Below are 16210 nucleotides of genomic sequence, written 5' to 3'. Positions count from 1 at the left end.
TGGTGAGATTAACATACAGGTATGGCTCTCTTCAGGTGGATCGGTGTGGCCGCTGTGATGACTCTCCTAACACCAGGTAGGAATCTGCTCACCTCTCTTACCTGGATCACTTTCACAGCCAGTTCATCAACTTAATGAATGACATAAGGTTACAAGATGTTAAAAAAATTCAGGTAAAGTTTAATAAAATCTTAATATGGATTTTCACTTCCTCTGAGCTGCTGAACCAGTTTTAAGAAACTAACTGAGGCCAGATACCAATATAGACAACTGACCAGTCTATAAACACAGACTTTTTTATTTGTTGTCTGTTTTTCAGAGTCTGAGTCACAGCAATCTGGTAAGTTTTTCATATAGTTTATTATTTACATGTGTCAATTTTACAGGTTCTAGTTAAAGTTTGCATTGATAGAAAGATCTTTTATTAGAAATGAGTGTATCACTGCATGAAACAAGAACAAAAAGAAAACAGGAAAAAACAATGCACTGGATCCACCAGAAGTTGGGCACACATTGAGCAGGCTGATGTTTAATGTCCATTTTTCCCCAGTTTGTGGTTTGGCACCGCTCAACACCAGGATCGTTGGAGGACAGGATGCTCCTCCAGGCAGCTGGCCCTGGCAGGTCAGTCTGACCATCAGTGGAAGTCATATCTGTGGAGGATCCCTCATAAACAACAAGTGGGTGCTGACTGCAGCTCATTGCCTCAGCTTCCCAACGTAAGCAACAAGGGTTGGGCCAACCAATCAGTTCTAGAATTACTGGACAAATGTCTTCTCTCAGTAACTGAGTCATTATTTAGTCCTGAAAAGAGCTAAAATGATATTTTCTGTCTTTTCTGATGACCTTAGCTTCCTCCTCCCTTTTCTGACTTTGCATTTGGGACGTCAGAGTCAGGAGGGACCAAACCCAAACGAGGTCACTCTGCCATTTGCAGGGTTTGTTGTTCATCCCAACTACAACGCCACAAATGGTAACAACGACATCGCCCTCCTGAAGCTACCCATAGCTGTGAATTTCACCTCTTTCATTGCACCAGTCTGCATTGCTGCCTCAAACAGCACCTTCTTTAGCGGAGTGAATGGCTGGGTCACCGGCTGGGGCGACATTAAATTTGGAGGTGAGTCATAAAAACAGTTCAGCTGGGTTACTGTCATGGCTCAAATTACTGTGGAAGCTGAGTGGAGCTTGGTTCCCTGGAAAGCAGAGAAGCTCACTAAAGACATCCAGCCTACACACTAAGGGCGGATCCCTGAAAAATACTCCACTTTAAGGTTACATTAAATTTTTCCATAAGGTTCCCGATGTTTTTTTTTAAATTAGGAGGATACATAAGGAGGATAAAACATATAAAAACCATAAATTATCATTCATTGAAAAAAGGGAGCCCACATGTGTTGCTGCCATCATCTTCAAAGTGAGCTGAAATTGTAAAATGTCAACATCTCATATGTTTATGTTCTACTGGGAATAAAATATAGTCTGGTGAGGTTTGGAAATCTTTTAATTCTGTTCTTATTTATCTTTTACATGTCATCCCAACTTTTTGAAGTTGAGGTTGTAATCTAATCTGATCAGCTGTGATTTAAAGTGTTACCAGCAATCTGCAGTAGAAAGTTGGCCAAAGCCTCATCACATTGTGCTAATATAGGTGGATGTATTTGTTCCCATTTTAGTGCTCCCTCCTTCCCCACAAAACTTGTCCGAGGTGGAGGTGCCAGTTGTGGGAAACACAGAGTGTACGTGTAGCTATGGAGACTTAATCACAGACAACATGATGTGTACTGGGTTACGTACTGGAGGGAAGGGCCCCTGTCAGGTGATGATCTTTACCTGTTTACATCAAGTTTTTACCTCCCACATGGATTCCTTTTCCTCACCTGCTCTGAACAACATGTTTCTGGTCTTAAAGGGAGACGGAGGAGGTCCTCTGGTGATCAAACAAGACAATCGGTGGATTCTAGCAGGAATGCCAATTTTCGGAGTTGGTTGTGCTGAACCAAATTTCCCAACAGTCTACACCCGAGTGTCCCAGTACGAGACATGGATCAACACTGTTGTCACCATCAACAAGCCTGGCTTCATCAACTTCAGCTCTCCTGGGAATAACAGTGATCTCAACTTCACATGCCCAGTTTCAACCACAACTTTCACTCCAACAAACCTCACTGCTGTCCCTTCAACAACCCCCCCAGCATCAACACGTATGCATTTGTTTTTGTAAAAGCTGACTTTGTAAAAGGGGATTGAGACATTTCATTGACTCTGATTATGTATTTTTTTCCCCCCTCCAGCTGTGGTTTGTGGACGAGCACGGCTGAATTCTCGGATTATAGGGGGCAGCTCGGTGGCAACGGCTGGCCAGTGGCCGTGGATGGCGAGCCTCCAGAAAAATGGACAGCATGTGTGTGGTGGGACACTGGTGGACGTGGACTCAGTGCTGAGCAATGCTGACTGCTTCTCAGAGTGAGTAGAATAAAACTTGTCAGTGTAGACAATTACTGCACATAATCATAAACTAGGTCACAGGAAGCTGAATCTGCCGTTGTTTTAAACTTTCATTCCTCCATGTGGCACAACTGAACTTTGCAGACACTAGGAAGCAGCAATGCTAACACGTAGCTTAGCAACACGACATGGAGAAACTCAGCTAAAAGACTCTACCAAGCACTGGCATCCAAACCAAACTAGGGATGCATCCATTTTTTTCACTTCCGATACTGATACCGATATCTTAGATTTAGTATCGGTCAATACTGATACAGAAAAACAGAACAGAATTACCTTAAAAATTCTGTCTCGTGTGGAAAAGGCTGAGAACAATTCTCCTCTGCCCCAATGTGCAAAGACAAATACACGTGCACACATGCACACGCACACGCACGTGAGCACACTCCCACCAAAATATGTGGTGTAAATAACAGATAGCCAGGTTTCATTTTTACCCTCCATGCTGCCGATAAAACTGATGTAGCATAGTTTGATCGCAGTTTTTTTAACGTTTACAGCTATTGATCACTGTTTTGCTCTTGTTGAACCAATCTCAACGTGACAACAGTCCATATTAGCACACATTAACTTATTAAATAGTCTTTTTCTATTTTTTTTTTTCATCTCAAACACTCTATAAGCCGGCGATCTGGCATGGTGTCGGAATACTTTTGGCCCTGAAATTAAACATCCATTACAAAAGCTGCTTAATAAAAACAGTAACTTCACTAGCTTGGGAAAAATTTTTTAGATAGTCCCAACTTGTCAAGCTTTTGCACACACATACCACTCATTGTCAGTAACCTACTCAAGCAGATGTCTCCAGCTTCTCAAAACATTCACTGCACAGGTTTTGCACGTAGTCAGTGAATGTGCTAGCTGAGGTAGGGTGAAAAAGTTCCAGATGACTGATACCTTTGCTTGCTCCACTTTGAAAACAAATGTTAGCCACTGAGTGGTGCGTTGTTAGTGCGTGATGCCACTCAAAGCACACAACATAGAATTACACTAAATATATCTGTGACAATCGTTAGCGATACTGATACCACTTTCAGATCAGTGCATCCCTAAACCAAACACAGTTCAAACTCCAAGCAATTATGTGGTGGTGTAAGAACAACACAATGAACAGCACTGTCCACTTTAGAGCTTCAGCTAATTTCTCCACTTCATGATACCATGCGATACAGTACAATACGATACGACATGATACAGTACAGTATATGATACAATGCAATATGATACAATGTGAAAAGATACGATACGATACAATGACTATGACATGAAACAATGCAATACAATACAATGCAATATGATACCTTGCAATGTGATCTATGATATGATAAAATACAATATGATATGATACAATGTGATTGTTACATCCCTATGGCAGGTCCAGGGGTAAAACTATAAGATACAATACAATACACTGCTATACGATACAATATGATACAATACAATGACATACAATTAGTGATGGGCGTTAAAAATAACAATGTTACTAGGCATTACTTTTTCCAGTAACGGGCAATATATCTAATTACTCTTTCCATTGTTACAACGCCGTTACTATTACTGAGGATAAAACGTTACTGACAGCGCATTACTATTTTAAGATGAGATTCATTTTTGTTTTGGGTGAACAGAAACTCCACAGAAGTTTTGTTCGGATGATATTGTGCTGCTGCCTTGATAACATTAATGCATACAAATGTTTATTTTCTATTGTGTTACAGGTGAATTTACTCTGACACAGTTACATGTTTTAATTCTAACATTTCTGTAGTAATCTTACATCTCAACTGTCTGTCCAGACTAAGATTATATATACAGCCCCTGTAGTTGTAAAGATATACTTAATTTATTTTGGGCATTTAATTTCAGACAGGAGGCAGAAAACATAGGCATCCAACTGGATGTTTGTTTGTTTTTTTTTTTTTGTTTGTTTTTTTAGTAGCATTCAGTCTTGTGTCTGTGATCGTGTCTGTCCTCCCTCCCACAGCCCACCTGTAGCATCTGACTGGACGGTTGTGTTGGGTCGTCTGAAGCAAAATGGATCAAACCCCTCTGAGGTATCCATCAAAGTCTCAAACATCACTCGGAGCAACCTGACGGGGTCCAACGTGGCGGTGCTTCGGCTGTCAGTGCGGCCCACATTGAGTGACCACATTCAACCCATCTGTCTGGAGAACGGTCGAAGCTTCCCCATGGGATCCACATGCTGGGCTGCTGGCTGGAGCTCAGGGCGAGGAGGAGGTAAATCCAAAGCGCACAGGCTCAGATAGTCATGATTAAACAACGCACGCCGGCTTTATCACATTTTCTTTTTCCGTTTGCTCCTCAGAAGAGCAAATCCTGCAGGAGTTCCAGACTTCAGTGCAAAATTGTGGGAATGCATCAACAACTGACAGCATTTGTACAGGACAGTTCACTCAGGAACAGGTAAATGACCTTTTATCATTTTATAAAGAATAATTTATACACCTTATAGGGGTTATATTATATATGAGTCCTTTAATGCATTTAACATTTTTTCATTTATTAAACAAACTGACAAAAGCTTTCCCATCCATCCTCTCAGGGTGACACTGGTGGTCCACTCATGTGCCAGCAGGATGGGTCTTGGTTCCAGGTCGCTGTATTATCAGCTGCAAACGGCTCTGCCAGGAAAAAACGAGAAGCTGCAGTGAAAGTTTTTGAAAAACTAAGTCGTTTTCAGACCTTCCTGACTAAGACCCTGGGGACGTTCTTATCTCCAGCTTCCACCACCACCATCACGGCCACCACGAACCCCACCAGCTCTACTACGTTCAATGGGAACACTCCTGCTAACTCCCCCTTCTTCTCCTGTCTCTCTCTCCTTATTCTCACCTTCTGGCTCCAACTCCTTTCATAGAGATGTTCAAACTCTGCCTGGTTTACATGATGTGTCAAGCACAGATTAATGTGGATAAACCTTAAATTATACACAACTTTAAACTCTGAAACTATGACTAAACTCTGCCTCGAAACAAAACATAAAATTGCACAAAGCAAAGCAGCTCAGTGTTTGTGTACCTGATGAACCTAAATTCAATGTTATGCAAAGATATGCACCAATGTAATGGTGTGTATATCTTTGGTTTTCATTTAAGCAAAGTTTTACATATAACAGGATATTTCTAATCATTAAAATCAAATCAAATCAATGGAATAATCTGAGGAATTGTGTCATTTAAATGGAAATTTACATGTTACTGCTGTTTTAACAAATCTGTGATTGTTCTTGTTTCTTGTTATTTTTATGAATAAAAGACTTTGAGACTCTAAACTGTTTATTTCATAGCATGGGTACTAAAAATTGCTTTGTAGTTAAACTATTTAGCTAGCCCAAGGGTCTCCAGTGTTTAAATGTTGCAGATGCCTGGCCTAGCTAAAATAGTTTAACTACAAAACAACAAACTTAATGGGCTTTCCTATTTAACAAGCTTGGACAACACCATTACTTCTCCAAACAACAGTATCTTCAAAGTGATATTATGTCTCAAAACTTAAGATTCCACAAAGAAAATTGCCTACTCTGTGGTTCTCTGTCCAGTAGGATGTATGTCCCACCTGCAGGTAGTCCTGCAGGGTTCTGGGGATGTAAGTCTAGAGGGAAGCAAACTTATCTCTCAATGGTTAGGAGCTGCCGTCCCCCATGACCGGGTCATACAGTGACCACAGCCACCAACCCCAGAAGGCACCCACCCCCCACAGGCCTAGGGGGGAATGAGAGGAGGGGGAGGAGGACAGCGGGAGAGCCCAGACCCACGGCACACCACCCCTAGGCCCACCCAGGCCCCCCTCACAAGTGCAAGTGATCTCTCCACACCCAACATACATACCTATGTCCTTGCACATTACCACTCATCCTAACACACACAGTATAAACACACACGCAGTATACAAACCATCCAAACTCACTCCCCAGCACCTCCACCTCCCTCCCACCATGCCCTGTTGGAGACGTCCCCGGCAGACCAGCCAAACCCAGATGCAGCCAACTGGGCATCCCCCAGGACCAGCAGCCCCCCATCAGCGCAGCCACCCCAGGTCCCGGCCCTCGGGCAACCACCTCCCCCTGCCCGCCCCTGGTGGCACCCCGGGAAACAGGGGAGTGAATGAATGAATGAATGAAATGAATGAAAAATACTTTATTAATCCCAAAGGGAAATTCAATTTGAGTGAGAGGTCCCCATCACTCTCACCCTCCCCGCTCATGATTGTTTGTGGTGTGTCAGTTGTTTGCAAGTAAAACTGAGGGGCAGTGACAACATTGTGCTGGGAGCGAGGCCATACTAGCAGCCCCGCCCTCCATGGACTACATGGCACGCTCCCCCAGAAGTTGTTTGTGTGTTGTGTTTCTTGTGTTTTGATGTCTAAGTGTAACTGAAAGGCGAGTCGGCACAGGGGGCAGCCATAGACTGTGTATAAAAGATGGACAGAGCCTCCGTGACGTCACCCATAGGTTTCTGAAGAGCAAAAGTGAAGCTCTTGGGCATTCCCACTGTTGCCATCTTGGTAGGGTCACGCATGTCGCTAGTCCCGGAAAATCCAAAAATGGGCAAAGAGGTCGAGTTGAGAGGTGGACTGTGAAGGTGGGGGTGGATGATTGACAATCATCAAACTCCGAGCTGCCCCTAGCTAAGAGCTAACCGAGCTAACCCCGAGCTAACGGTAACTAACCAGCTAACGGAGGTAGGTGGGCTAAAGCTAAGGGACGCTGTTAGCTGGCTAAAAACCTCAGTTGTGCTGCACTCTCCCTTCTTTCCCATTCAAACGGATGAGCTAGAAAAACAATTCACCCCCCTCACAGTTGTCATGAAGGTAAACTTGACCTATTAATCCTAAAATTAATTTTTGTACCAGGCTTTAAACATGCTTATTTCTGCTGTGAAGTTGTTTTTTTTTTTTTTTTTTAACATGGGTGACTATGTGGATTTGTTCTGTTTTGGAGCCGGACCCTAAGAGATGAGGGGTGAACTGCAATTTTTTAGATGATACGTCTCATCTTAAGTGTCACACAAGCATAAAGGTTACATGTATAATTTGCCCTTACAGTTGCTAGCAGCACTAGGCACCCCTGTTCCCCAGGAAGCCCCTCAGGGCAAGACAGGTCAGGGGCAGCTGCCCCCCATAACTGGGCCACGCTGCGACTACCGCCAACAAGCCGCCACCGACCCCAGAAGGCACCCACCCACCACACACCCAGGGTGGAAGGAGAGGAGCGGGAGGAGAATAGTGGGAGATCCATGGCGCACCACCCCCAGGCCCACCCAGGTCTCCCCCACAGGTTCATGTGATCCCTCCTCTTGCATCCATGATATTGCATTCTAGCACACACACACACACACACACACACACACACACACACACACACACACACACACACACACACACACACACACACACAGCCCTCTTTAGAGCTGTCAGATTATTACAATTTTTAATCAGAATAATCACAGCTTTTAAAATAATCATAATTAATCACCATTTGCATGTTTTTATATGCCTGAAGTATGTCCATTTTGACTGTATTGTATCAACAGAACAAGCCAATCCTACAAACATTTACTGTTAACTGACCTTCCCTTGGGTAAACGCCAGATGTCAGTAAATGTGGCATGTAACGTACATGCCGCATTTACTGACCATGGTTGGAGTTCTGTATATGTTGTTCTGTTGTTCTTAATCATCTTCCTGGGAGCATTGGGGTGGGTGCTGGCTGAAGAAATTTTACTTATTATGCTCTACATTTATTCATTTGTAAATTGTATTTATACTGATTGTTACTATATTACACTTTTTACATTGTACGTTTTTATTCATCATGCTTTGATTCACTTTTAAGGTTTAACTATTGTTTATCCTCTTGCCTCCCCAGAGTCTCTCCTGACTTCATGCGAGTCGGGACGACCACCCTCATTACTTGCAAGTAATTCTGTATTCAATACTTCTCCTGTAAAAAAACCTTATATACTTTTACTTGTTCCAGAGTTTTGGTCATTTTTCTACAACATGGCCCATGCTGGGTGGTTGTCTGGGGGGGCCAGTGCCATGTCTCCCACTAGACGTGATGAATTTGACTTAATATGTTATTTGAAATTAAGAAGTTAAATAATAATAATAAAAACAATAGTAGTCAGAGGTTCATGTTGATGTTGACGGTTTTTCCTTTCTTATTGGTGATAATAAATTTTCTCCAAAATGTGGTGAATTTAATTTATATTGAATATGTATTTAAGTTATTGCTTATTTGTATTGTTTTTGATGTTATTATTATTGTCATATTTTTGTATGTTGTTTATAGATGAATTGAAAATTGTGAAAAAGTTAGATCAATAAATGTTTTTTGCACATTTTATATCAATGAAGACATAACACGGAACAACGAGGGAGGAAGCAGCTACAACACAAACAGAGACAGCCACAGTCACTAGAATAACACTGCGCAAAACGAAGGATAATTTTGAACAAGAATGCAGGAAAAGTGTGGGTGTGTGAGGGATCTAAGCATAGCATTTTATGATACACACTTAAGATTTACCATATAAGGTTCTCTGTCCTATAGACTGGATTCACACACGAACATGTCTTCTACGCACACGAACATCCTATATGCAAACTCTATGATTGGAGGATACAGGACTGAGGAATTTTCTTTGTTTAAACCATATATAAGACAGAACTTTACATCAGGTCTTTGGGTCTTCGTTCTGGTTTTGGGACCTCCAGATTTTTCTGCAGAAATCTGTTTTGATGTCTAAACTTTTGTAATAAACTTCTTTTTATTATTCGAGTCAGCGTCCAGAGACATTTTTGCCTGAGGTTCAACTTTTCCACATCTCCTTATCAAGATACATCATGTGGAACCCACTTTAAACTTGATCCTGTTTTAAAACTGTCTTTCCCCACACTGGAACGTTCTTGCATTTTATCTATTTTATTTTAGCTTTTTCTTTCTGTTTTTGTTAATTAATTTTATTTCTTTTAGTCTTTGGTTTATTTTATGCACTTGTAATGGTTTCTTCACCCTGCTGTAATGTTTTATGTAAAGCACTTTCAATTGTCTTGTACTTGAAACGCGCTTTACAAATAAATTTACCTTGCCTTGCCTATATATATATATATATATATATATACAGGCAAACCAAAAATAGCAGAAATGTCTTGGAAGTTCTTATTCTTTAAATTTGCGGCTTACATCAAAAGATCAAAATAAATTTAAGACGCTCTTTACCTGTTATGTTTGGGTTTATTGGTTTCTTTTATAAAAAAAATGGGAACATGCGTACAGCTGTGAAACACCGAGACTCATCACTTTTTAATTTCTCTGTAACACTCAGGTTCTGCTATTTGCTTGATAAAAGATGAAAGTTCCTCAACCTGCTCTTTGCAGAACTAAATATCAAAATCAGAAGTGAGTTTACTTCCTCTTGAGCAGCTGATCCAGTTTTGAGAACCTAACTGAGGCCAGATAACATTGCAGACAATAAATTGTCCAATAAATAAACACAGACTTTTTATTTGTGTTTTTCAGAGTCTGAGTCACAGCTATCTGGTAAGTTTTTAATACAGTTAATTACTTCCTTGTGTCATTTTTACAGGTTCTATATAAAATTGTACATTGATAGGAAGATCTTTTATTATAAGATCAAATGGATCAAACATCTTCTTTTCAACTTCTTCACAATAGCCGATTAATTTCAGTCAGGTGTGTTAGATCAGGGAAACAATGAAAATCTGCAGGATACCGGCCCTCGAGGACCAAAGTTTGACACCCCTGGTCTAAGTTGTGTAAAATCTGCTCTAGAGGCTTTATTAAACACTTTGGCATTGTACCTGCACTTGTGTCCGGCTTCTCTCTCTGGTTCGCCTGGCAGAAAAAACTTGCTGAATCCACCAGAAGTTGGTTTTCCTGAGCACACATCCCCAACATGAACAAGGGTTGGGCCAACCAATCAGTTCTGGAAAAAAGATGTTTTCTGTTTTTTCTCTCTTTCTTAGCTTCCTCCTCCCATTTCTTACTCTGCATCTGGGACGTCAGAGTCAGGAGGGACCACACCCAAACGAGGTCACTCTGCCATTTGCAGGGTTTGTTGTTCATCCCAAATACAACTACAGAACTAATAACAACGACATCGCCCTCCTGAAGCTCCCCATAGCTGTGAATTTCACTGCTTTCATTGCACCAGTCTGCATTGCTGCCTCAAACAGCACCTTCTTTAGAGGAGTGACCGGCTGGCTTCGACCATTCTCCAGACAGATGGGTTGAATGTGGTCACTCAGGGTGGGCCGCACTGAAAGCCAAAGCACTGCCACGTTGTGTTGGGTCATCTCAAGCAGAATGGATCAAACCCCTCTGAGGTATCGATCAAAGTCTCAAACATCACTCGGAGCAACCTGATGGGGTCCAACGTGGCAGTGCTTCGGCTGTCAGTGCGGCCCACAATGAGTGACCACATTAAACCCATCTGTCTGGAGAACGGTCGAAGCTTCCCCATGGGATCCACATGCTGGGCTGCTGGCTGGAGCTCAGGGCGAGGAGGAGGTAAATCCACAGCGCACAGGTTCAGATAGTCATGATTAAACTCTGCACACCAGCCTTATCACATTTTCTTTTTCCGTTTGCTCCTCAGAAGAGCAAATCCTGCAGGAGTTCCAGACTTCAGTGCAAAATTGTGGGAATGCATCAACAACTGACAGCATTTATACAGGACAGTTCACTCAGGAACAGGTAAATGATGACAGGTAAATGACCTTTTATCATTTTATAGACCATAATTTATGCACCTTATACGGATTACAATATATATGAGTCCTTTTATTTATTAAACAAACTGACAAAAGCTTTCCCATCCATCCTCTCAGGGTGACACTGGTGGTCCACTCATGTGCCAGCAGGATGGGTCTTGGTTCCAGGTCGCTGTATTATCAGCTGCAAACGGCTCTGCCAGGAAAAAACGAGACGCTGCAGTGAAAGTTTTTGAAAAACTAAGTCGTTTTCAGACCTTCCTGACTAAGACCCTGGGGACGTTCTTATCTCCAGCTTCCACCACCACCATCACGGCCACCACGAACCCCACCAGCTCTACTACGTTCAATGGGAACACTCCTGCTAACTCCCCCTTCTTCTCCTGTCTCTCTCTCCTTATTCTCACCTTCTGGCTCCAACTCCTTTCATAGAGATGTTCAAACTCTGTCTGGTTTACATGATGTGTCATGCACAGATGAATGTGGATAAACCTTAAATTATACACAACTTTAAACTCTGAAACTATGACTAAACTCTGCCTCGAAACAAAACATAAAATTGCACAAAGCAAAGCAGCTCAGTGTTTGTGTACCTGATGAACCTAAATTCAATGTTATGCAAAGATATGCACCAATGTAATGGTGTGTATATCTTTGGTTTTCATTTAAGCAAAGCTTTACATATAACAGGATATTTCTAATCATTTAAATGTATTTTTCTGTGACAAACAAAGCCTTTCTTAAAGTGTCTTATTCTCAACTTTTCATCATTAGAATGAATTAAAAATACATTGATTAGAATTATACTGGGTTGCAACTTAAGCAGACTGCAATTTGCTAAGAGTAAATTTAGACTCCATGTATAGTGTTATATATTATTTTAATTTGTCTTTGAATGCATAACTTGTGTATGACCTTAGTTAAAATATTTAATTGCAGCTTTGCAAGTTGGGGAAAAATAACACACATGCTTAACAAGAACATTGTATAATCTTGGATTAACATGTGTTTCTTTCTGTTTTTAAGTAAACAAAAGGAGAAGCTGACATTTAAAGACTCAAACTGGTATTAGGGGAAATGTCTGACCTGCAACATGTGGATGCTTTGGGCCGTACTTCTGTTTTAGCAGAAACAGGAAACCAGCACCTCAGATGGAGCCGAAGCAGACAGACGAGGCTGACAACAGAAGATACAGAAAAAATCTGCCTTGCAACAGCTGACTAGAGTTTGTGAATGTTATCAAGGACAATAACCAACAAAATGGCATCACAAGCCAGAAAGAGGGTCACCACTCAATGGAATCACCTCATCACCTGTTTCATCACAGAAACTACAAAATGCAATCACAAACTATTTTTCCACATCACCTGCTTCCACAAAATAAACAACACTTTACAAAGCAAAGCAGCTCAGTGCCTTCTACCTGATGAACTTAAATTCAATGTTTTGATTAGAATTAAAGGTGCATATCTTTGGTTTTTATTTAAACAAGAGTCCCATGTGTATCAGGACCCATATGTATGAAATATGGGGAAATTGAGGTTATTCATTCATTCATTCATTCATTCATTCAAACACTGTTGTTTCTTCACTGTGGTGTATAGAGGATGTGAGGAATCTTTCATTATTTTTACCACCTTATGCAATATTCTTTTCCAGACAATCTGTTCCAACATCTGCAGAGTAATCTTCATCAGTTTGTTCAGTCTCTTGAAATTATTTAGTTAGATCATTTTTTTTTGAACATGTAAAACTCATACATCAATGGACAGACATAAATAATAATAATAATAATAAAAAATTATATAAAATAATAAGTAAAAAGAAACCATCACTGAAAATACATATTCTATAAAAGTAGTGGGAAGAAGTAAAAACTAATATTGTCCCACCCCCTTTTGGGGGTGGACGAGAGGGTAGCCGTCCTCCGCCTTCAGGTGAAGGATGAGGCAGTAGACAGTGTTAGGGAAAGTCTTCCCAACACCAACACCAATAAACCTTCAACCAAAAGAAGACACAGAGAGTTATTCTCAAGGTATACAACTTTACTTGCAAGGAGCATGTGTACGTTACAAGTAAGATACACACACTGAATTGTTTTACAGATCACAAGACATTATAAATGGAGGTTCACGAAGTTCATGCTTCAAACATAACAACATTACTGAAGACTAATGCTTCAGCATTTTCCACTGGAAGGTAAGAGATGCAGAACTGGAGGCATGGGTGGATAAGCGACTGGTCTCCTTGCAAAATCGTGTTGTGGTTCTTCTTTCTTCCCTTCCATGGCTTTGACATCCTGTACTTTCGGACCCAAGCATGAAACCATCACACATGCATCACAGAATGCTGCTGAGTACATTTTTAAAATGTTGATACATAATATAATGAAGGATATAAAAAAACATAATGATAATAAGATATATAGAAAACATAATGATAATGAATTATATATATATTTTTTTACATTTCCCCCCTGCTTATCCTTATTAATAACTGACAACACTTTTGTTAACATACATAACTTCTTTCGATTTTCTATGTAAGCAACATCAAGTTACTAATCTCATAAATTTGTGGTCTGGAAGCCTAAATATAATTTTTTTCACATCATTATTTTCAGTGTACTTTAGGAGTTGCAGATAAATTTCACCATGTTCATGGAATAGTACTTTGATTACTGATCCAGAAATCATCTTAGTGACCAAGCTGCAAAGACAAGGTATTATACATGAAGCAAATGATAAAGAGCAGAAATATTATTACAATAGGGATTAGAAATCTTGCAAAGATATAAAGCCCGGAACTCGCTGTCAGCCAGCTCTAACAGGTTTTCTCCCATGGTGTGGTCATTGTCTACTGCTTCCCTAAGAGCTGTAAGATTAGCAATAGCTTGGGAAATAACACCTCAGTCCTCATCATTAGTAGGGACAAAAGAACAGCACAAAGAGCTGACCATAGCGCACAGTCCTACTTTTAAGTGGAAAATGAAATCTTGTTTCAGAAGATTTATGGGGCTGTGGGTGGAAATACTACAGGATCTACATGTATTTTCCCAGTTTTAGAGTCAGTCATCATAACTGGTTGTGTTAGTTTCTCTTTTTGTAGGCATCCATTTATGCAGTAAACCAGAACAGAATTAGGTGAGAACTTCATATACTTAAGTGTTCTGTTTATTACTGTATGTGTTGCTCCTGAATCACACAGGGAGGTTAATGGCTAGCCCAAAACTTACAATGTTATTTGTGGTTTCTCATCTGCTAAAAAAGGATCTCTTCTAATTTCAAAACTTCCTCTTCTACTTCCCCTGAACCTTTATCACTTCCTGTTTCCGTTTGTTTCCAGTAAGTCATGCTTGTTCTGAGTCAGGGCAATCTCGTGACCAGTATTCTAAATGTCCACAATTATAACACCTGTCTCCCTCAGCACCCTCTCTTCTATTATTTTGCCATCCACAACGTCCTCTCTGTCCTTGTCCTCTGCCCTTGAACATGCCTCGACCTTGACCTCTTGCTCAACCTCTAGTAACTTCCCCATACATAGTGTCTTCTACCACAAAAACATCCTGGGGTTTCTTACTTTCCTTTTCTTTCTGTCATTCATTACCTTTTCTGTATGTTTAGCATAATCTAAGTAACTCTGTAAGGTTCCTGATGCAAAATCTATCGTGTTTTTCAACAAACCCTTTGACTGGGGGCAAACTACCCACATACTGTTGGTTATATGCGTCTTCATTCGCTCCTGGAGTTAAACCACAATGATTGTGAATTATTTCCTCAATTCTCCTGTAGTAGTCCTCAAAACTTTAAAACCTCATTTTATTTGGTCTTATATGATAGTCCAGTCTTTCTATGTGGACAACTGTCTCCATGGTGTGCCTACCTCAGCGGAAGCCAAGAGGTTAGTGGAAAGCATTCGCCAACTTCTGGCTGAAGGGGGATTTGAGATCAGGCACTGGGCATGCAATATACCATCTGTCACTGAACATCTCCCACCTGAGGCCAAGTCTGCTTCTAGTGAGCTGGTTGTCAAGGAGCAGTACTGAACTCCAGGAGTCTGCTCTGGGCATGCAGTGGAACTGCCTTGATGAAACCCTGGGTTATTAACACTGTTCAACAGAGCCAATGTCTCCTACTCTCAGAAAGCTGTACAAGAAACTAGTCAGCCAGTATGATCCTCTGGGCTTCATGATACCCTTCACCTCCAGGACCAAAATCCTTATTCAGGATATTTGGAAACAGGACCTTGACTGGGATGACCATGAGCCTCAACATCTACAACACCAGTGGTTAACTTGGGAAGCAGAACTCTCTAACCTTCCACTCATGCACTTCCCGAGACCCTACTTTCCAGCCTGTGCTAATACCACAGATGAGCATGTTGGAATCCACAGTGCCTTCATATTAGCAAGGTTTAGAGTAGCACCAAAGAAACAGCTGTCAGTGCCCAGACTGGAACTAAATGCCACGTCGAGTTCATGTCAAGGTGTCCTTGGTCAAGACACCGAACCCTTACTTGCTCACGATGGGCCGTGGTTGAGCAACTTGCATGGCAGCTTCAGCTATCATTGTGTGAATGTGATGTATGATGTAAAGTGCTTTGGGTATCGTTCCAGGTACAGTAAAGCTCTATATAAATACGGACAATTTCCCATTTAACCCTGGAAATTGATCAGACCGATTTGTACATGTAGAACTTCTGGGAAGTCTGGATTCAGATGCCTTTCTCCTCTCTTTGCATTGTTTCATTGCTCGAAGAGGCAAACCATTTGAGTTGCTATGTGACAACGGCACTAACTTTGTTGGAGCTGAGCGGGAGCTACGGGAGGCCTTTGAGGTCATGGAACCCCAGCTGAAGGAGCAACTGGCCAGTCAGCAATTTACATTTTACTTCAATCCACCCAGCGCTCCACATTTCAGAGAGACATGGGAGTGAGAGGTGAAAT

General features: G+C 41.2%; 2 protein-coding genes across 3 annotated transcripts; both read left to right on the top strand.

The window, feature by feature from the left end:
- Positions 1-5800, top strand: LOC121631541 (polyserase-2-like). The gene is made up of 10 exons (XM_041972545.1): positions 1-76; positions 320-340; positions 551-719; positions 852-1120; positions 1677-1819; positions 1913-2204; positions 2295-2466; positions 4493-4746; positions 4835-4932; positions 5072-5800. Exons 1-10 carry the CDS (start codon positions 22-24, stop codon positions 5384-5386), a joined length of 1788 nt encoding a protein of 595 aa, XP_041828479.1. The 5' UTR covers positions 1-21; the 3' UTR covers positions 5387-5800.
- Positions 5801-10769: 4969 nt separating this feature from the next.
- Positions 10770-11945, top strand: LOC121631556 (transmembrane protease serine 13-like). Of its 2 annotated transcripts, none has more exons than XM_041972572.1 (3): positions 10770-11062; positions 11151-11262; positions 11383-11945. In XM_041972572.1, the coding sequence occupies exons 1-3, from the start codon at positions 10918-10920 to the stop codon at positions 11489-11491; spliced, it is 366 nt and encodes a 121-aa protein (XP_041828506.1). In that variant the 5' UTR covers positions 10770-10917; the 3' UTR covers positions 11492-11945. The 2 variants fall into 2 exon arrangements, with proteins under 2 accessions (XP_041828506.1, XP_041828499.1); XM_041972565.1 differs by having other exon boundaries at positions 10792-11062; positions 11151-11248.
- The last annotated feature ends 4265 nt before the right edge of the window (positions 11946-16210 follow it).

Source organism: Melanotaenia boesemani, chromosome 2 (genome assembly GCF_017639745.1).
Source record: "Melanotaenia boesemani isolate fMelBoe1 chromosome 2, fMelBoe1.pri, whole genome shotgun sequence".
Classification (NCBI taxonomy): domain Eukaryota; kingdom Metazoa; phylum Chordata; class Actinopteri; order Atheriniformes; family Melanotaeniidae; genus Melanotaenia; species Melanotaenia boesemani.
Note: the sequence above shows the minus strand (reverse complement) of the source record. Positions and strands in the feature narration are given on the sequence as shown.